General features: G+C 46.6%; 2 protein-coding genes across 2 annotated transcripts; both read right to left on the reverse strand.

The window, feature by feature from the left end:
- Positions 1-161: 161 nt before the first annotated feature.
- LOC148439511 (uncharacterized) lies at positions 162-24,423 on the reverse strand. Its single transcript, XM_088464649.1, has 3 exons — positions 24,208-24,423; positions 3,755-4,195; positions 162-2,375 (listed from the first exon to the last, which is right to left on the reverse strand). Exons 2-3 carry the CDS (start codon positions 4,152-4,154, stop codon positions 1,129-1,131), a joined length of 1,647 nt encoding a protein of 548 aa, XP_088320775.1. The 5' UTR covers positions 4,155-4,195; positions 24,208-24,423; the 3' UTR covers positions 162-1,128.
- LOC148439512 (uncharacterized) lies at positions 9,254-12,384 on the reverse strand. Its single transcript, XM_088464650.1, has 2 exons — positions 12,054-12,384; positions 9,254-10,517 (listed from the first exon to the last, which is right to left on the reverse strand). The coding sequence occupies exons 1-2, from the start codon at positions 12,345-12,347 to the stop codon at positions 10,494-10,496; spliced, it is 318 nt and encodes a 105-aa protein (XP_088320776.1). The 5' UTR covers positions 12,348-12,384; the 3' UTR covers positions 9,254-10,493.
- Positions 24,424-24,472: the final 49 nt, after the last annotated feature.

The raw sequence follows: 24,472 nt of genomic DNA on the forward strand, positions 1-24,472 counted from the left end.
TTTGTGAAGCCACCCCCCCGCCACGCCTGCAAAACGGGGCGAGCTGTCAATCACCATCGACAGCTGCCCCTTTTGTAGTGAGCCACGGAGCGAGAGAATTTCTCTCTCACTCCGGGGCTTGTGCACGCGCAGTGCGGCCGCTGCGCGTGCGCAGAGCCCAACATCGACCCGCTTGCGAGCGGGTCTAAATGAGACCCTTGATCTGGTGGAGGGGTTGCGACCACATGGTAACTTTTACCATAATTAGTGGGTGTGTCCGATTTCTTTATTGTGGGAAGATGGCTCTTTGATGATGGAAGCACCAATCCCTAATAACCCATGGACATTCCTTTCTTATCCTGACCAAAAGCCGATCAAGGCATTCCTCAAAATTGGTTTCTCATGTCCTGGCAACTGCCAAATCCATGACTGCGACCCAGTAGAATCAAACAGAACTCCCTCAGTGGCCAAAAGCACAATTGACAATTCGCATGCATGGAAAATACATACTACCTTCATTAGAGATCAGATCTTTGGGTGCACAGGGTCTATAGAGTCAACACAATAATCCCACTATTAACATGCAAATGGTTTCTCACCTGTGCGAATTCTACGATGTAAAACAAGATCAGATTTGTGTGTAAAATATTTCCCACACACCCAGGCCTTACCCTCATTACCTTAGTTATCGCTTTGGAGGAATAGTCACTCCTTGGTTAGTTATAATGCACACCTTTCTGATAGATCACAATTCATTGCTACAATTTACAGATGGTCTGCTTCAATACAACTTTTCCTTAGTTTTCCCTCAAAACACAGGTCATGCAATTCTCCTTTGCACCTTAAACCATGACTGAGGTATCAGGACTGTATTCACTTCACCTTAATTTCATACATATTAACGTACCCATGTATCAGTTGAGGTTGATGTTAATAATACAATAAGTTCCATGTATGAGCAATTTGTTCCAGTCTTCTGTTGCTGACACAAATCCCACGTATGTCTGTGTATTGTAATTAAATTATAACATGTTAATATTCTGTTTAAATGAATCTTCAAATTGCCCTCCATAACTCAGCAATGTTAATATACCTTTCAGTACACACTCTGTAAATGTATGACTGGAACCCTGCTTTAAGTCTAGTATCTCACGGAAGTAGCTTTTCTCTTGTGTGACGTCTCTGATGTGTAACAAGAGCCGATTTCTGTGTAAAACATTTCCCACACTCAGAACAGGAGTATGGTTTCTCACCTGTGTGAGTTCTCTCATGTACAAGACCTAATTTATGTGTAAAACATTTCCCACACCTAGTACATGGAAATGGCCTCTCACCTGTGTGACTTCTCTGATGTTCACCAAGACCGGATTTATTGGCAAAACATTTTCCACACTGAGAACATGGAAATGGTTTCTCACCTGTGTGACTTCTCTGATGTGTAACAAGAGCTGATTTGTGGGCAAAACATGACCCACACTCAGAACATGGAAATGGTTTTGCCCCCGTGTGAGTTCTCTGATGTTCAACAAGAGCTGATTTATGTGTAAAGCATTTCTCACACTCAGAGCATGGAAATGGTTTCTCACCTGTGTGACTTCTCTCATGTATAACAAGAGCTGATTTATGGGTAAAACATTTCCCACACCCAGAACATTTAAATGGTTTCTCACCTGTGTGAATTCTACAATGTGAAACAAGATCAGATTTGTGTGTAAAACATTTCCCACACTCAGAACACTGATAAGGTTTCTCCCCTGTGTGACTTCTCTGATGTATAACAAGACCTAATTTATGTGTAAACCATTTGCCACACTCAGAACATGGATATGGCTTCTCACCTGTGTGAGTCCTATGATGTCTAACAAGACCTGATTTCTGGGTAAAACATTTCCCACACTCAGAACACAGATATGGTTTCTCACCTGTGTGAGTTCTCTGATGTACAACAAGGCCTAGTTTATGTGTAAACCATTTCTCACACCCAGAGCATGGAAATGGCTTCTCACCCGTATGGGTTCTCTGATGTCTAACAAGGGCTGATTTGCGTGTAAAACATTTGCCACACTCAGAGCATGGAAACGGTTTCTCACCTGTGTGACTTCTCTGATGTATTAGAAGTTTAGATTTATAGGTAAAAGATTTCCCACACTCAGAACAAGGAAAGTTTGTGTGACCTGCAGTAGCCGCACTATGTGCAGCAATATCAGAGTTATCAGGAGAACATTCCCTATGATTAGAGGGATCGGATAACATATCCAAACTCTGAGGTGCTGGATGTATATTTAGGGTAAAGGGATTTTTTACGGGAGACCCTTGTGCAATATTCTTCTCTTCTATTGTAAAATCTTGAGAACAAATTAGATCTTCCTCCGTGGTATTCCTGCTTCTGTGTCCATCTGTTGGAAGTAAATGTGTGATTAGTGAAATAAAGTTGTTCAGTTGTATAGTTTATACAAGGTCAAGCTTCGGTGCAGACAAGCGCAGAGAAAAGGAGTAGAACAAAGTAGGGTACATGGATACGGCTAAGGAATGAGATAAAGCAGTGGAGAGTCAGAGAAAAGTAGCAGAACGGAGCTGGGCAAAGATGGACAACAGCAGAAAGCTTAAGGCGAGAGACAGGTCAGGAGATTAAGTGCAACAGTACAGAGCTCCCAAGCACAGAGGGTGCACAATGACAGGTGAGTGGTTATAGTGATGAGTGCTCAGGTGGAGTGTGTGTGTGACATCTGTGCGCTGATGGGGTGCTTAATTCTGGGTCCAGAATCAACTATTGAGTTAGTATGCACAAACAGGGATCCATATACTTAATGGCCGTTCGCAATAGCTGTGGGTGGTCACACACAGCTATGCGAGCGGCCCGGAGGCTGTTCTAAAAAAAACAAAAGCCCGGCGCTGATTCAGATCGAGCGCTCTGTCAGAGCGTCCAGTTCTGAATCAGGGCCTTAATCTCTATCCGTGAATGCCAGAAAGTGGAGAGTATATTAGCCAGCAGCTAGCGGGAGTAGATCCGGATACCTCGCGCTGCCAAAAGTGTCTCACTGGGGAGCTGCAGTCTCGCATCCAGTGTGAGAGCAGATCAACGTGCTGCTCTATTGGTTATCTGGTTAACTTTGAGTTACATGCTCCCAGATTGATAGGAGAGATTTTGCTATTCTGAACTCTTCTACAAAATAAGACAACACTGTGTCACTTATTCATATTTAACACCTAGGAACATTAAGTAAATGCTGATTCTGAGTATGCTCCCAGATTGCTACGAGACTGTGCCCCCTTGTCTATTTTGGTTCATTCTGAGCTCAATCTAACTGGCTCTAATAGTGCAATTTCTGTAGGATCTGATTGTTTTCTATTTTTATTTTTGTTCATTTTTATTATTTATTATTTTTGTGTACCATATAATTAATATTTATTTACACACTCCCGTGAGTTTTACACAATGTGGATAAAATTTTATATGTAATAGAGTATTTAAATTTGGATTATATTTATCTTGTATTTTTGAGCGCCACTAAGCACTGCACATATTTTCTGTCTTAATTTTTATGTGTGGAGATTGGCATTCTTCACATGATTTGTGCTGGTTGGCTGCTAGAGATACCTGATTAATAACAAGACAGGTGTCTCATCTAGCAGGAGGTGATCTGTTCTTCTTTTCTTAGATACCTTCCCCTCATTAGCTTGTACTGACAGAGGTTTGTGTAGGATAAGAGATTGCTGTAGTGACTGAGCAAGGAGAATACGTGACTCTATTCTGTAATATGTGGTTATTACTCACCAGTGCTGATATCTGTAGGGATTTCCTCCTCCTTATACTGCTGATCACCCCTCCCATTCGGCACTTCTTCTCCCTCTATATCTTCTACCTTTATATCAGTCACATACATCTCTTCTTCTCCCTCTATATCTTCTACCTTTATATCAGTCACATACGTCTCTTCTTCTCTCTCTATATCACCTGTCTTCTTATCAGTCACATACGTCTCTTCTTCTCCCTCTATATCTTCTGCATTTAAATCAGTCACATACGTCTCTTCTTCTGCCTTTATATCAGTCACATACGTCTCTTCTTCTCCCTCTACATCTTCTGCCTTTATATCAGTCACATACGTCTCTTCTCCTTCTAGATCTTCTTCCTTAAAATCATTCACATTCATCTCTTCTATATTAAATCTCATTAGTCTCTTCTTCCTCTGTATCTTCTACTCATGCCTTCACTCTAAATAATCAACAGAACAATAAAATAATTTATTGATGTCTGATTTCATTAATTAAGAACAAACATTAAAATATCAGGAGATAATACGCAAAGCGTTCTACATCTTGTAGAGCAGGGGTGTTCAACCCGCGCTCTTGAGCCACAGGAGGTTCTTTTGAGCTTCTAGTGCAGCTCCCGACGCAGCAGACCCCCATTATTACTGAGAATACTGGTCTCTGAAGCCATCAGAGGCTATAGAAGCCTCTGATCGCTTCAGAGGCCAGCATACCCAGTAATGCAGTGCGCAGGTGACGTCATGATGTCACCCGCGGTTTGAGGAGCCCGTGCATCTGCTGGACCCAGTTAGATCCAGCAGGCGGCAGAAACAGCAGCGACGGTGGTACCCGGGAGCCCGGATGGCATGGAGCGGTGCCAGCATGAAGATAAGTTTCTTCCTAGGGGTGTGGGCAGGGAGGGGGAGCTAGTGCTGGGGGTACGACTACAGGGATATTGCAGGAGGGGCACAGCTAAAGAGGACATTGCTTAATGGCCACAGCTACAAGGAACATTGCAGAAGGGGCACAACTGCTGGAGGCATTGCTTAATGGGCACAGCTACAGGGGGCATTGCAGAAGGGGCACAGCTCCAGGGGGGCATTGCAGAAGGGGCACAACTACAGGAGGGCACTGTATATGGGGCACAACTACAGGAGGGCACAGTATAATGGGCACTGGCATTCTCAATGTATTATATGTGGATCTGGCTTGTTTCTGTGCATTTTATGTGGATGTGGTATGTCAATGTTTTCTATATTGCTCTGGCTTTTTCTTTCACTTCAAGAGTGAAAAATGTATATTGGGAAGATTACGTAAAATGTGTATTTTCAATGTGCTGGGCTCGCCCCCAGCATGACTAAAAATGGGGGTGTGACAAGGTCAAGCTCCTGCAAATGTCATACCAAAGGCGTACGCACAAAAATGGGGCGAGGCCTTGTGACAGCTAGGCCACGTCCCATTTTTGCCCATGCACATGCTATTGGCTTTTTCATTTGGCTACATATGTCTTTTGTCTCTTTGCCTCTGACTGGTTGGCCACCCCTGTTGTAGAGGGAAAAGTCACTTTGGTATCTGATGAGACCATCAAAGAGGATTTATTTTGTATTCACCATAACATTCATTCCTGGTGTCGAAACTGGATTATTGGCTGAGACAAGATCAGTTTAAAAATGAATCGCAACAACGCCATTTTGCGAAATGGCCACCTAAGCGCCATTTTAGATAAATTCACACTTTAGTACATGTGGCGATAATACTATTAGCATCATGCGAATGCATCTGTGACCATCGCCATAAGTTACGGCGATTCACCAAAAGCCTATTTCATGACTTTACGTATTATAAAGGATATATTTCAGAAATGGCTTTACAGTATGTCAAAATTGGATTGCATTAGATGAATAGAGCAAATGGCCACGTGACAACTGGCTTGTGTAGATAAGCTTCCTGGATAGTGTCTGTTCTCACTACAGGTGGTCCGGCTAGAATACACACCTTACATTAGCAAGCTTCCTGCAATGACATGACTTCAAAGACTAGAGTGTCATCTTAGGTCTGTTTCTTGTAGCTGGGCTATTTGCATTTCACACACGAGACTGGGAGAATAAAGAGTTTGGTTTTTTTGAAGCCTGGGACATGTGTGGGCTGCTGACAGAGGGGGCATGTGGAACTATCAGGCTCAGCATGTCACACTGCTAGATGTTCACTTAGCGAGATTTAAGCTCATCATTTGTCATACACACATTAATACGCACAACTGTGCTGTTAACTAGTCGCAATTAGCGAATGCATAAGACTTTGTATGAAACCACTATTTTATTAGCTTTATGCGCACGCATCTGCCCCAAGTTAACTAGCGTCCTTATATCAAACCCCGCATACTCACACACTACATATTCACACATAAGGTTTAATAAGCTTTAAAGTATAAGATTTAAGTTGGTTCAGTTGGTTTAAACGCTGTGAAATAAAGATATTTGATAACTAAGGTTTTATACATGCTAAGACAGCCATGTTTGGGTTCGTACTGATGCGTACTCTTTCAACAGAATTCCGGTACTATCGGTGTGGAGATCGCATCATGCATTCTCAACTTATGGACCGCAGAAACTACAAGCAACAAAATGTATATTTTATGAACAACTGTTAGGATGTAGCATGGGGGCGGGAGGGAAAAGACCCCCAGTTGTTAGAGGCTGGGCGAGTCTATTTGAACCAGCCTGTTAAATGCACTGTAACAGATGCTTCTCCCCTGGGAACCAATTATATCAGCAACAAACTTCTCTATTGTCCTGTCTATTCTGGAGGGGTATAAACTAGGGATGTGCAGGCTCGGTTCTACTCGGTTCCGTTCGGATTTTTTTACCGAGTCTTATTGGGTATCAGCTGTCACGAGTTTTGGATAGCCAATAAGACTCGGTAAAAAAAACCGAATGGAACCGAAGAGAACAGAGCCTGCACATCCCTAGTATAAACATGTGCGCTCAAACACTGGGTTTTTAGTCTTCATGCTGAATGCTGACGGATGAGGGGTTTCTTGCTGATACCCAACATCTGGACCAGAGGCGCTGCGTATGTATACTGTACTTGGGTCTGTATAATTCCTTTGCGCTAAATTGTACACAGATCATAGCGTGTAACTGATTGTACTTTTACTTGAATAATACCTTTGTGCTTCGGAACCACATGTTCTGAGTATGGGAGTCTCTATTTATTGTATGACGGCGTACGGAAATTTATAGGAAGAGGTTTATAGGAAGGATTTTAGAAGGTACAGGCAGGGGTATATAGAGGTTCAAATATAGATTCCTTACTGGTAATCTGTCTGAGGGACACTTCTGTAATCTGGGTTAGAGACGAACACAAGGAGTAGGCACGCGAGTCGTCAAGAGCTGGCTCTCAAGTACTATGACGTCAAGGCCAGCCAATGTTGGGAGGAGTTGGAAATATGGACACTCACGTAGAAGATCATTTCGCAAAGTCACTACGGAGATTAGATCAGCAGGTCTAGAAAATATGCGTACCATGCCCCACTGGTCCCATCCGGGGCTATGAGAATTATCCACAGACCTTCTCTTATGCGCTGTCACAGTGTGCCGGACACTGGCCATCTCTTACCGGGTCCGGCTGTACTGGTTTGCCGGCGAGCAGCGGGTGGGGAGAACCCGGCAATTCCTCCTCCAGCTCTCTGTCACTTCCCTCAATGGGCAGCAAGCTGGGAGATCCCGGCGCTTGCTGCTCCCGGCTCCCGCTGTTGCGGCTGTGTGCAGGCGGCCACGGCTCCCCTAGGGGCACACGCGCCGTTCTGCAAGAAGATTTAAAGGGCCAGTGCACTTTTTTGATGACATCATTGGAGGCGCATAATTCAAGCCTTGCCTTTAAAAGGAAATTTCTGGGAACACTCCGGTGCCAGAGTACAGGCTCCAATACCTACTCCAGCGTTCCTGTGTATTTCATGTTATTCAGTTTCTGACCTCGGCTACTCCTTGTGACCCACTAACATCTGCTCCCTGGTACTGTTTCATCTGTTTGGTTTGACCCGGCCTGTCGACTACGCTTTAAGTTGCCCACACACATAGCGATTTTTTACCCGATTTCGATGAATAGTGAAGACAAATCGTGTAAAATATAGCCAAATCGTGAGTTTCTACTCACGATCACGATGCCAATGTGCGTCCCCGCTCGTCGTACATCGCATCTTCAGATCTGCCGTGTTGTAGGGCAGATTTGCCAATCTGTGACGCGAAGGGTGCCGATCATGAGTATTTTTTACTCACGATTCATCGTATATCGCGGAATTTGACTGACAGGACCCTATACACACCCATCCATCTTGTGCAGCATCGTGGATAGAAGGAAGCACGATTGAGCCTGCACAAGTCTGGATTGCAGCACTTTGGTGGGCAGTGGGGTTGCATTTATAATACAGTACCAATACTCACCAATGTGTGCCACCCACCTATAAATGCATGACCCAGCCACCGCCCGCCGGAATGAGTTGTGGTGGTTGGGTCATGCATTCACCTCCCACCTACCCACCAATGTGTGCCACCCACCTATCCACTCACTGACCACAAATGTCACGGACAACCTAATAAATATCCGCAAAATCATAAAACACTCAAAAAATAATTAAATGCAAAAAACAAATTTAGTTTAAATACAAAAAAAGAAAAACATTACAACAACATCATTACATATCTAAAATTTGTTTTTGTTCTTGTGATACATGTGTTTACAGTGTTCTCCCCAGAAATTTTTTCCAGCCGGGTGGCATGAAAAAGTAGCCGGGTGGGGGCCTTCACAATAATAAAATGTTTTAAACCCTGACCTTCTAATGATTTAAACTTGAAATAACATTTTAGATATTAATTCTCCTCTTCTTATTAGAGTCCCCAGTCATCTGATTATGAAAAAGCTGCAAAGTCTGTAGGATCTGGCTCTTTTTTACAGCTCCCAGATACTGTCCCCACTTGCAGGCTCCCAAAGTACCGGGTGGTAGGCTGTTTCTTGCCAGGTGGTGCACCTGCAAAAAAACAGCATGGGGAGAACACTGGTTTATAATGTATGAATATTCCACCATGAACAATTGTATGTCAACAATATAAATGCATTGCACCAAGAAAAAAAAAAAAATAAAATAATATATATATATATTACATTCCAGTAGAAAAAAAAAAAAAACACATTACAATAAAAATACATTAAAACCCTGTAAAAAAAAAAAAACCCAATAACAATACTATTAAAAATACATCACACACCTGTAAAAAAAAAAAAAAAAACATTACAATATAATAAAAATACATTAAAATCCTAAAAAAACCCCCAAAAGACAAAACAATACATTACATTCCTGTAAACATAAAAAATACAAACATATTTAAAACCTGGAAAATAAAACATTTTAAAAACTCTTGTAAATGTAGAAAAAAAAACATTAAAAATGTATAAAACAATTTACAATTGTAGCTTAATAAAATGTCCTTATTTTTTCTTCCTAGCAATGTCTATGGATAGCAAACGAGAGTTTGTGACTGGATTCCTGGAGATCCTCCAGTCAAAGGAGTGTCTATGGCGGATAGCCAGTAAAAAGTACCACAACAAGTCTCAGAAATTGGCAGCTTTGGGGGTGTTGTTAGACTACACCATAAAGTTTATTGCGGATGCTGACCTCAGAACAGGCCAGAACAGGCCAGAACAAAATTCAGAACCTGCGTACCGTCTACGTAAGGGAGAAAAGAAAAAAAAAGTGGACGATTCCAAAAGTTCCGGAGCAGGCACAGACGACTTGTACCAGCCAATACTATGGTACTATAACCTCATAAGCTTCCTGAGTGAACAGGAGCCACAACGCCAGTCACTTGTCCTGATGGCCGAGCAAGAGGGAGAAGAAGCGGCAGAAGTGAGTGGACAGTCTGAGGAAGTTTTGGTAAGTAGAGACACAGTTCATAAACCAAAACCTTTTACTGTTTTATGTAGTTCAATCCCAATTGTCCAATATAGTCATTTATCTCACAGACAGTCCTCCTGCCATGGCACCGCACCTGGTCCTTTGAAATAGGCCATGTACTCCTCCCTCACTTCTTTGGCACGTGCGGTTGATGTTGTAGAATTTGGTGGTGCAGACACAGATGTAAACTGGGCAATGTCCTCCGGAGGTCCTACATCTTCTGGCCTAGCTGGGACTGGTCCTCGTTGGGTATTTTTTCTTCGCAGAAAGTTGTGCAGCACACAGCACCCAATCACGACCCAGTCCATCTTCTCCACACGTAGGTTTATGGTGGTGTTGAAAATGCAGAACCGGTTGCTGAGTGTTTCAAATACATTCTCCACAATGCGCCGTGCCCGGGATAGACTAGAATTGTAGATCCTCTGCTCTCTGGTCAGGCCCCTCTGTGCAAATGGCTTCATCACATGTTCATGTAATGCAAAAGCCTCGTCTGTGATGAAAACATAATTTAGGCCGTGCTTTGCCTCGCCAGTGATGGCAAGTTGAGGGTTTTGTTGGCGAGTCTGTGGTAGAAAGCAGTCTGCTTGAAGGACCCACCATCTGAAGCATGGCCATTCTTGCCGACATCCACAAACAAAAATTCGTAGTTGGCATTCACCACTGCCATGAGAACAATGCTGAAGAAGCCTTTGTAGTTGTAGCAATATGATCCGGTGTTGGCAGGTGGGTTGATGCGGATGTGTTTTCCATCGATGGCTCCTCCGCAGTTAGGGCAATTCCAACGTTGTTCGAACTGTCCAGCGATGCTCTTCTACTCCCCAACGGTGTTAGGAAACTGTAAAAGTAGTAAAAAATGGGTTAAAACATAACTATAATATTGTTATAGACTCCCACCCAAAGAGCCTGATTTGTCCCCCACACCGGACCTTAGTTTGCTCGGGAACAGCGATGTGGATAATACAACCCCAGTGCCGACACCCATTGTACCCGGATCATCATCTTCTTCCGTACCACCCCAAAAAAAAAGAAAAAGAAGAAGAAGCACACAGAACAAGAGGACTTATTTCTCCAAAATGCTGAATGCCTCCTTCAGAACCCACCAGATGATATCGACGATTTTACTGCACATATCCTCAGTCCCATGAGGAAAATGGATGGGCTAACTAGGAAAAATTTCCACAGGCTCACCTATGACCTTTGAAGTAGGTCTCTCAACAGCAACTTACATGACTCCACTTATATTGCTGACCCACTGCTTTATTCTCCTGCCCCAAACACCTATGTCAGGCCACACCCAGCCCAGTTGGAGATTACTCCCCCACCCAGCACCCCAGGTACAGGCCATACCATTTATAATGCTCTGCTGGAGTCAGATGAAGATTTGCCACGTTACTCTTAGTACAGGCAAGAAGGAAAAAAAAAAAAACTAATCACCAAATTGTATCACTGCCAATAGGTGCTGGCTGTATGGTACACGGTGGTGATGATGCTGATCGGACAAGGTCACTACACACATGGCACAAGTACAGATTGCTGGAAGCCGGGGCCACAATGTGTACTTGTGCCATGTGTGTATTGGCCTGTTCAATCTGGAGTCTGACTCACCGTATAGCATACAGCCGGCTACCTACAGGGATTGATAACATTTGGTGATAATGCTGGTTTCTACAATTTTTATTCATGTTTATTTTATATATTAAAAATAAACATATACAGGTTGAGTTTCCCATATCCAAATATTCTGAAATACAGAATATTCCGAAATACGGAATTATTTTGGCATGACTGAGATAATGAAACCTTTGATTTTTGATGGTTCAATGTGCACAAACTTTGTCTAAGGCACAAATTATTAAAAATATTGTATAAAATGAGCTGCAGGCTGTGTGTATAAAGGTGTATATAACACATAAATGGATTGTGTGTGTATATTCGGGTCCCATTCCCAAGATATTTCATTATAATATGCAATTATTCCAAAATACGGAATATTCAGTTATCCAAAATACCCCTGGTCCCAAGCATTTTGGATATGGGAGACTCCCTACAGTTCAGTGCACAGTTTGGCTAATGCAGCCTTATTGGCAGTAACAATAAAGAGTTTAATTAAAAACCTCAGCAAAATTGTGAGTGACTACTGTGCAGTGTTATTACCACAGTGGCTGTAAATTGTTATAATGAGTAAAAAAAAAAAACCTTCCCAAAATAATGTAATGGACTACTATGTGGTGTTGTTGCCACACAAATGTTATTAATGATTGCGATGCAGCACAGTCTGGTTAATGCTGCCTTATTGGTTGTCACAGTTATATTTAAAACAAACAAAACTTTTTTTTGACAAGAAACCAATGTGTGGTGTGTTTTTTCTTACCTTGCAATACTGGTACTGCAGCACTTTAACGATAGCCTTGCAGGTCTCCGGAATGAGGACGCCCAAGGACTGAGGTGAGATGAGGGCCCCAAACTTTAGTTCTTCCAGTGACCTTCCTGTAGCCAGGCACCTCAGGGTAGCCACCAGTCTCTCTTCAGCAGGGATTGCCCTCCGCCACCTTGTGTCTTGTCTCTGGATGTGGGGGGTCACCAGATGCAGCAATTCCTGGAAGGTGGCGTCATCCATGTGCAGGTAGTCCCGATAGTCCTCAGGGTTGTTCTCCTTGATCTCCATCAGGACATGTGAGAGTGGGTATCCCTTTGCAGCAGCCACTCCTTGGCTCAGCATGCTCTCCTCCTTCTTCGCTAGGCTCTCTCCTTAATCACCCGAACCCCAGCTTTGGCGAAAAAACACTATATACTGATAGGGACGCATCAATACAGAATTCAGGAACAGGATAGAATGCAGGTAGGTAGCACACACTTGCAGGTAGAATAAACTTTGTATAAGGCAAGCCAAATACAAAGAGCACAGTAGCAATGTACAGGGTTCAGCAGGAATACACCTAGCCTCATCTACTAGCAGAGCAGAATGTGCACAGCGTTAAAATGGCGCCTGCTTTTTATACCCCCTAGCTAACCCCTCTCATTGTTACGATTATTTAAATGTCCCACCAGTCGTGAAGAGCCTCGTTTGTTCTTTTGGCAAGCTCTCGATTCATCGTACACGATCTCCCGATGAGTAACATCCGAGAGATCATGAATCAAATTGGGAACTTTTTTGTCCAAATCGGGACCACGCCTGCCGGGGAGCTCCTGAGGAGAGTTCAGGGGAAATCGTGTACATCGGCTGATCGGGAACACATCGCTGTGTGTGGGCACCTTAAGTCCTCAGCACTCCATCCAGAGTTCTCCAGCACCTGTATAAGGAAACCTAGCCTGAGGGCCGCAGCACTCAAATATATCCAGCGGATGCAGAGATGTTTTTAAGTGTAAAAAAAAAAAAAGTGTAAAAAACTAACTAAATAAAAAAAAATAAAAAAAAAATAAATAAATACAAAATAAAATATAAATATATATATATATTATATATATATATAAATAATCTCTGCATCCGCTGGATATATTGGAGTGCTATACACCACCAACCATCTATTCAGGTATCACTTGTTGAATCAGGACATAAAAACGTAGATGTCTTCCTGATTTTTTGCTTTTTTACATCGCAGACTGGAACGGATTACAAATAGAAACACTTAGCTATTTAAATTGTGAGGCTTATTAATAGCTAACTAAAATGAGGAATTAACACTGTTCATAAATCTGCACTATTGGATACAGACTTATTCTGTCAAAATCATTTAATCATCAGTTGTGGTATTCATAACATACAGCATTTTCTATTAATCCCCCACCAGTGTCATTTTTATATGTATTCATTTTTGTTTTTATTCCACTGAATATATGTAAATTAATAAATTGGCATATTATTAACCATCTCATGGCAACTGGTTTTTTATATAATATTTTTTATATATTGTTTTTTGATAAATTCTCATTAACATTATTTTTTTTTTTTTTACGCATATTTATTGATTTGGGTTGTCCACAGCGCTGTTATTTTTTCTTTTCTTTTATCTTTCACTTTTGGTTGGCTACCTTTTAACAGCAGTTGTTTCTATATTTGTGTACAGTAATTATCCTATTTTTCAGCGTCTGTGGCCATTATCTTTTTTCTTTCTTGCAGTGAAGTCCATACCTTCTTGCGAGGGTCCCTGGTGAATCCCGCCGGCACATTAGACTCCGCGCCTCAAGCATACGTCACGCCAATTCCCTAAATACGGGCTGCATCCACAGTCCGTCCGAGAGTTGCGACATGCGCTGGATTACTCTTGCTAACATGGACAGAGGTACCCCAACTGAAAGGACCAACACACTATTAATGCATCCACCAAGGCTGCCTGAGGGCCCCTGGATCGTGGTCCCATAAACAGGCAGTTCCTTGTTCAGCCATCAGATCTATTTCAAGGATCCACCACCTGTTATAATCTGGAACATATCCTGATAAAGTTCCCATTCGCCGACGTGAATAGTGTGCAGACTGAGGAAGTCTGCCTACCAGTTGCCTGCTCCAGGAATGTGGATGGCCGAAATGGTTAGAACAAAGAGCACCACCCAGATCATTGCCATGCGATGCTTGGTTTAACCCATGTCATTTATATAAGCCACAGCCTTGGCATTGTCTGACAGGATGTGAATAGGTCTTGCCTTCAGGGCAGATACCCCATACATACTGGCCATACTGAGGGAGCAGTGGGAATTACACGACCTAGGAGGTGCTGCAGCAATGTGTCCACACATACCCAGAAGTAGGTGGTTTCAGATGCCAGTGGCAGGAGCCGGTGTGGAATGTGTGGTTCGGGTACCTCCTAGGAGTCTGATGGTGGCAGCGAAGTACCCGTCCACTACACAGTAGGAGTCAGTAACAGGCGGTTACTGACAGTGAGAGGGAATCCCTAGGAGTGGTGAAGTAACCCAACTCAGGGACAAGTAACCACCCTCTATTCTGTCAGTGTCAAAAATCTGTGATTGCCGTTTGCAGCGAGGGCATCAAGTCACAGATAGGATGGGTATGGGATGCCGATGCTCAGGATCCCGGCGGTCAAAATCTCGTTGCCGGCATCCTAACACCTGTCAGCTGGTATCCTAACCCTCCCCGGTGCCTAAACCTAACCGTCCCCCCCAGTGCCTAAACCTAACCTCCTTCTCCCCGCTCCCTAATGCTCCCCCCTTAGTACCTAACCTCGATACTTACCTGTTAAGGACAGGGGGTTGGTCTTGGTTAGACCTAATTTGAAAACAGCCTTGAGGGCTGATTTGCATGGGTAAGTTGAAGCCAAGGGGCTACAGGTGAGAGACGGCCTTTGGGTTGTTGGAACAGCCTTGAGGGACGATTAGCTGTAACTAGTTGTGGCCAATAAGCCAATGGCATGATGCAGCCAATGGGCTGTTGAAGCAGCCTTGAGGGCTGATTTGCCTTGGCTGGCAGTGGCCTGAGGGCCCGAAACTAGATGCAGCCTTTGGGCTGGTGAAGCAGCCTTGATGGCTGATTTTGTCTTGGCAAGTTGTGACCTGGGGCCCCAGGGTTAGATGCAGCCTTTGGGCCTATGAGTCTTAGTGGAATGTTCAAAAGATGTAGCGCTGCTACCAATGTCGCCGGGTTGACACTGGCGGTGGTGCACCGGAATGCGCACTGAAGAAGCTGAGTTGCTTCCAGTGCCGCCGGGATGACACTGGAGACGGTGCGCTGGATTGCACACTGGAGACGCTAAGCTGCCACCATTGCCACTGGGGTGACACTGGCAATGGTGCGCTGGATTGCGCACTCGAAACGCTGAGTTGCGGCCAATGTTGCCGAGTTGACACAAGCCGCCGGGCTAGACTGGCGCTTCTGGAAGAGGAAGCACACTGTCCCACCTAGATGAGACAAGCAACACGAGCAGTACAAACGTCTTGGAAACAAACACAGCAAACTGGCTCAGGAACTCGACAGAGTCAGGAGACTGGAGCAACCGGAAGTACGAGAAACTCTATCACCAGCATTGGAGCAGCGTTAGCGCCAGCAGGATAAAGATTCCAGAGCCAATCCAAAGCAGCCCCAGAATAATGGACGGGAGGCAGGCGGAGTCTTCAACGAGCACAAGCCCGGAATTCGGCTCACACAGCATTGTCCATGCGGCGGCTTGTGACATTACCTTCAGGATGCTGGCGCCAGATTGCCGACAGGTGTCAGGATTCCGACTGTCAGGATACTGAACGTATCCCTCACATATAAAAAAGCGGTGGGATAATCCCAGGTTGATTTTCAGTCACCAAATTGGAGATGATGAATTACTGAGGAGAGCAGTAACTGCAGCACAGGAGAATACATGTGATGGCTTGCTACAGCAGAGCGTCCAAAGATGATCATGAAGTGGCATGCCAATAGAAGAGCATTCAAATTCCTTACTAAAAGCAACATGAGGGAGGCGCTCATGAGCTGGGAGGTGGAAATTGCAACAGCATGTACGAGGGACAGGCCAACAGCATGTACGAGGGACAGGCCAACAGCATGTACGAGGGACAGGCCAACAGCATGTACGAGGGACAGGCCAACAGCATGTACGAGGGACAGGCCAACAGCATGTACGAGGGACAGGCCAACAGCATGTACGAGGGACAGGCCAACAGCATGTACGAGGGACAGGCCAACAGCATGTACGAGGGACAGGCCAACAGCATGTACGAGGGACAGGCCAACAGCATGTACGAGGGACAGGCCAACAGCATGTACGAGGGACAGGCCAACAGCATGTACGAGGGACAGGCCAACAGCATGTACGAGGGACAGGCCAACAGCATGTACGAGGGACAGGCCAACAGCATGTACGAGGGACAGGCCAACAGCATGTACGAGGGACAGGCCAACAGCATGTACGAGGGACAGGCCAACAGCATGTACGAGGGACAGGCCAACAGCATGTACGAGGGACAGGCCAACAGCATGTACGAGGGACAGGCCAACAGCATGTACGAGGGACAGGCCAACAGCATGTACGAGGGACAGGCCAACAGCATGTACGAGGGACAGGCCAACAGCATGTACGAGGGACAGGCCAACAGCATGTACGAGGGACAGGCCAACAGCATGTACGAGGGACAGGCCAACAGCATGTACGAGGGACAGGCCAACAGCATGTACGAGGGACAGGCCAACAGCATGTACGAGGGACAGGCCAACAGCATGTACGAGGGACAGGCCAACAGCATGTACGAGGGACAGGCCAACAGCATGTACGAGGGACAGGCCAACAGCATGTACGAGGGACAGGCCAACAGCATGTACGAGGGACAGGCCAACAGCATGTACGAGGGACAGGCCAACAGCATGTACGAGGGACAGGCCAACAGCATGTACGAGGGACAGGCCAACAGCATGTACGAGGGACAGGCCAACAGCATGTACGAGGGACAGGCCAACAGCATGTACGAGGGACAGGCCAACAGCATGTACGAGGGACAGGCCAACAGCATGTACGAGGGACAGGCCAACAGCATGTACGAGGGACAGGCCAACAGCATGTACGAGGGACAGGCCAACAGCATGTACGAGGGACAGGCCAACAGCATGTACGAGGGACAGGCCAACAGCATGTACGAGGGACAGGCCAACAGCATGTACGAGGGACAGGCCAACAGCATGTACGAGGGACAGGCCAACAGCATGTACGAGGGACAGGCCAACAGCATGTACGAGGGACAGGCCAACAGCATGTACGAGGGACAGGCCAACAGCATGTACGAGGGACAGGCCAACAGCAGACACTTGTCAGGACCTGGTGAGAACCCCAAGCCTATCCCCATCTCATAGCAGACATGTTTCCCAACCTTCCCCAGCATGCCAGCTTATCAAGAAGCGGCCACTGAGGATTCTGGAGACTGTGAGAAAGTAGGAAGGTACCTCCAAAAGCAATATTGTGGGATGTGTATAAAGGGTCCATTATACCGTACACTACCCACACAGTGCTCATTATACACACCCCACATACCCACACAGTGCTCATTATACACACCCCACACAGTGCTCATTACACACACCCACACAGTGCTCATTATACTGTACACTACCCACACAGTGCTCATTACACACACCCCACATACCCACAGTGCCCATTATACTGTACACTACCCACACAGTGCTCATTATACACACCCCACATACCCACACAGTGTCCATTATACTGTACACTACCCACACAGTGTTCATTATACACACCCCACATACCCACAGTGTCCATTATACTGTACACTACCCACACAGTGCTCATTATACACACCCCACATACCCACACAGTGCTCATTATACTGTACACTAACCACACAGTGCTCATTATATACACCCCACATACCCACACAGTGCTCATTATATACATCCCACATACTCACACAGTGCTCTTTATACACACCCCACATACCCACACAGTGCTCATTATACACACCCCATACCCACACAGTGCTCATTATACACACCCCACACAGTGCTCATTGTACACACCCCACATACCCACAGTGCTCATTATACACACCCCACATACCCACACAGTGCTCTTATACATATACCACACATACCCACACAGTGCTCATTATACACACCCCACATACCCACACAGTGCTCATTTTACACACCCCACATACCCACACAGTGCTCATTTTACACACCCCACATACCCACACAGTGCTCATTATACACACCCCACATACCCACACAGTGCTCATTATACACACCCCACATACCCAAACAGTGCTCATTATACACACCCCACATACCCACACAGTATTCATAATACACACCAAACATACCCACACAGTGCTCATTATATACATCCCACATACTCACACAGTGCTCTTTATACACACCCCACATACCCATACAGTGTCCATCATACTGTACACTACCCACACAGTGCTCATTATACACACCCCATACCCACACAGTGCTCATTATACACACCCCACATACCCACACAGTGCTCATTATACACACCCCACACAGTGCTCATTGTACACACCCCACTTACCCACACAGTGCTCATTATACACACCCCACATACCCACACAGTGCTCTTATACATATACCACACATACCCACACAGTGCTCATTATACACACCCCACATACCCACACAGTGCTCATTATACACACCCCACATACCCACACAGTGCTCATTATACACACCCCACATACCCACACAGTGCTCACTATACACACCCCACATACCCACACAGTGCTCACTATACATACACCACATACCCACACAGTGCTCATTATACACACCCCACCTATACCAACACAGTGCTCACTATACATACACCACATACCCACACAGTGCTCACTATACATACACCACATACCCACAGTGCTCATTATACTGTACACTGCCCACATACCCACACAGTGCTCATTATACACACCCCACACAGTGCTCATTATACACACCCCACATACCCACACAGTGCTCTTATACATATACCACACATACCAACACAGTGCTCATTATACACACCCCACATACCCACACAGTGCTCATTTTACACACCCCACATACCCACACAGTGCTCATTATACACACCCCACATACCCACACAGTGCTCATTATACACACCCCACATACCCACACAGTGCTCATTATACACACCCCACATACCCACACAGTGCTCATTATACACACCCCACATACCCACATAGTATTCATTATACACACCAAACATACCCACACAGTGCTCATTATATACATCCCACATACTCACACAGTGCTCTTTATACACACCCCACATACCCATACAGTGTCCATCATACTGTACACTACCCACACAGTGCTCATTATACACACCCCATACCCACACAGTGCTCATTATACACACCCCACATACCCACACAGTGCTCATTATACATACACCACATACCCACACAGTGCTCACTATACATACACCACATACCCACACAGTGCTCACTATACATACACCACATACCCACAGTGCTCACTATACATACACCACATACCCACACAGTGCTCATTATACACACCCCACATACCAACACAGTGCTCATTATACACACCCCACATACCCACACAGTGCTCATTATACACACCCCACATACCCACACAGTGCTCATTATACACACCCCACATACACACACAGTGCTCTTATACATATACCACACATACCCACACAGTGCTCATTATACACACCCCACATACAAACACAGTGCTCATTAAACACACCCCACATACCCACACAGTGCTCATTATACACACCCCACATAGTGCTCATTATACACACACCACACAGTGCTCATTATACACACCCCACATAGTGCTCACTATACATACACCACATACCAACACAGTGCTCATTATACATACACCACATACCCACAGTGCTCATCATACATACACCACATACCAACACAGTGCTCATCATACATACACCACATACCAACACAGTGCTCATCATACACACCCCACCTATACCAACACAGTGCTCACTATACATACACCACATACCCACACAGTGCTCATTATACATACACCACATACCCACACAGTGCTCATTATACACACCCCACACAGTATTCATTATACACACCCCACATACCCACAGTGCTCATTATACACACCCCACATAGTGCTCACTATACATACACCACATACCAACACAGTGCTCATTATACATACACCACATACCAACACAGTGCTCATTATACATACACCACATACCAACACAGTGCTCATTATACACACACCACACAGTGCTCATTATACACACCCCACATAGTGCTCATTATACATACACCACATACCAACACAGTGCTCATTATACATACACCACATACCAACAGTGCTCATTATACACACCCCACATACCAACACAGTGCTCTTATACACACCCCACATACTCACACAGTGCTCATTATACACACCCCACATACCCACACAGTATTCATTATACACACCCCACATACCCACAGTGCTCATTATACACACACCACACAGTGCTCATTATACACACCCCACATAGTGCTCACTATACATACACCACATACCAACACAGTGCTCATTATACACACCCCACCTATACCAACACAGTGCTCACTATACATACACCACATACCCACACAGTGCTCATTATACACACCCCACATACCAACACAGTGCTCATTATACACACCCCACCTATACCAACACAGTGCTCACTATACATACACCACATACCCACACAGTGCTCACTATACATACACCACATACCCACACAGTATTCATTATACACACCCCACATACCCACAGTGCTCATTATACTGTACACTGCCCACATACCCACACAGTGCTCATTATACACACCCCACATACCCACACAGTGCTCATTATACACACCCCACATACCCACACAGTGCTCATTATACACACCCCACATACCCACACAGTGCTCATTATACACACCCCACATACCCACACAGTGCTCATTATACACACCCCACATACCCACACAGTGCTCATTAAACACACACCACATACCCACAGTGCTCATTATACACACCCCACATACCAACACAGTGCTCATTATACACACCCCACATACCAACACAGTGCTCATTATACACACCCCACATACCAACACAGTGCTCATTATACACACCCCACATACCAACACAGTGCTCATTATACACACCCCACATACCCACAGTGCTCATTATACACACCCCACATACCAACACAGTGCTCATTATACACACCCCACATACCAACACAGTGCTCATTATACACACCCCACATACCAACACAGTGCTCATTATACACACCCCACATACCAACACAGTGCTCATTATACACACCCCACATACCCACACAGTGCTCATTATACTGTACACTGCCCACACAGTGCCGATTATACACACCCCACATACCCACACAGTGCTCATTATACACACCCCACATACCCACACAGTGCTCATTATACTGTACACTGCCCACACAGTGCCTATTATACACACCCCACATACCCACACAGTGCTCATTATACACACCCCACATACCAACACAGTGCTCATTATACACACCCCACATACCCACACAGTGCTCATTATACTGTACACTGCCCACACAGTGCCGATTATACACACCCCACATACCCACACAGTGCTCATTATACTGTACACTGCCCACACAGTGCCGATTATACACACCCCACATACCCACACAGTGCTCATTATACTGTACACTGCCCACACAGTGCCGATTATACACACCCCATATACCCAGTGTCCATTATACATACCTACACAAGTCCATTATAGACACCCCAGCATACACCCCCTCGCCATCATACACACACAGTGCCCAGCATACACACAGTGCCCAGCATACACCCCCCTCCCCACCATACACACAGTGCCCAGCATACACCCCCCTCCCCACCATACACACAGTGCCCAGCATACACCCCCCTCCCCACCATACACACAGTGCCCAGCATACACCCCCCTCCCCACCATACACACACATCGCCCAGCATACACCCCCCTCCCCACCATACACACACATCGCCCAGCATACACCCCCCTCCCCACTATATACACACACATCGCCCAGCATACACCCCCCTCCCCACTATATACACACACATCGCCCAGCATACACCCCCCTCCCCACTAAACACACACATCGCCCAGCATACACCCCCCTCCCCACTATACACACACATCGCCCAGCATACACCCCCCTCCCCATCATACACACACATCGCCCAGCATACACCCCCCTCCCCATCATACACACACATCGCCCAGCATACACCCCCCTCCCCATCATACACACACATCGCCCAGCATACACCCCCCTCCCCATTATACACACACATCGCCCAGCATACACCCCCCTCCCCACTATACACACACAGCGCCCAGCATACACCCCCCTCCCCACTATACACACACAGCGCCCAGCATACACCCCCCTCCCCACCATACACACAGTGCCCAGCATACACCCCCCTCCCCACCATACACACACAGTGCCCAGCATACACCCCCCTCCCCACCATACACACACAGTGCCCAGCATACACCCCCCTCCCCACTATACACACACATCGCCCAGCATACACCCCCCTCCCCACTATACACACACAGCGCCCAGCATACACCCCCCTCCCCACTATACACACACATCGCCCAGCATACACCCCCTTCCCCACTATACACACACAGCGCCCAGCATACACCCCCCTCCCCACCATACACACACAGCGCCCAGCATACACCCCCCTCCCCACCATACACACACATCGCCCAGCATACACCCCCCTCCCCACCATACACACACAGTGCCCAGCATACACCCCCCTCCCCACCATACACACACAGTGCCCAGCATACACCCCCATCCCCACTATACACACACAGCGCCCAGCATACACCCCCCTCCCCACCATACACACACAGTGCCCAGCATACACCCCCCTCCCCACCATACACACACATCGCCCAGCATACACCCCCCTCCCCACTATACACACACATCGCCCAGCATACACCCCCCTCCCCACCATACACACACATCGCCCAGCATACACCCCCCTCCCCACCATACACACACATCGCCCAGCATACACCCCCCTCCCCACCATACACACACATCGCCCAGCATACACCCCCCTCCCCACCATACACACACATCGCCCAGCATACACCCCCCTCCCCACCATACACACACATCGCCCAGCATACACCCCCCTCCCCACCATACACACACATCGCCCAGCATACACCCCCCTCCCCACCATACACACACACATCGCCCAGCATACACCCCCCTCCCCACCATACACACACATCGCCCAGCATACACCCCCCTCCCCACTATACACACACATCGCCCAGCATACACCCCCCTCCCCACCATACACACACAGTGCCCAGCATACACCCCCCTCCCCACTATACACACACATCGCGCAGCATACACCCCCCTCCCCACTATACACACACATCGCCCAGCATACACCCCCCTCCCCACCATACACACACAGTGCCCAGCATACACCCCCCTCCCCACCATACACACACAGTGCCCAGCATACACCCCCCTCCCCACCATACACACACATCGCCCAGCATACACCCCCCTCCCCACCATACACACACAGTGCCCAGCATACACCCCCCTCCCCACCATACACACACATCGCCCAGCATACACCCCCCTCCCCACTATACACACACATCGCCCAGCATACACCCCCCTCCCCACTATACACACACAGTGCCCAGCATACACCCCCCTCCCCACCATACACACACAGTGCCCAGCATACACCCCCCTCCCCACCATACACACACATCGCCCAGCATACACCCCCCTCCCCACCATACACACACAGTGCCCAGCATACACCCCCCTCCCCACCATACACACACATCGCCCAGCATACACCCCCCTCCCCACTATACACACACATCGCCCAGCATACACCCCCCTCCCCACTATACACACACAGTGCCCAGCATACACCCCCCTCCCCACTATACAAAATATACAGCTCAGTAACCCGTAGACAGACCTGTCACACATCCTGCACAATGGTAGCGCTTATATCCCCTTCATGATGAGGACCCGGCAGTGATGTGTGAGAGCGGCGGCCATTATCTCCTACAGCGGGCAGGAAATGCAATAATGATGGAGGCAGGAGCTGTACCCAGCACAGAGGGGGCTACTACTACTCCCATCATCTGCTGTAACCAGCGGCCTTTCTCTGCCAGTCTCCGGTCTCCGAATAGCGGCGGCGGCCATTTCCTGTGCTACCAATTCAGCATAGGTCTTATCAC

The sequence above is a fragment of the Taudactylus pleione genome, unplaced genomic scaffold (genome assembly GCF_031769625.1).
Source record: "Taudactylus pleione unplaced genomic scaffold, aTauple2 ptg001737l, whole genome shotgun sequence".
Lineage (NCBI taxonomy): Eukaryota > Metazoa > Chordata > Amphibia > Anura > Myobatrachidae > Taudactylus > Taudactylus pleione.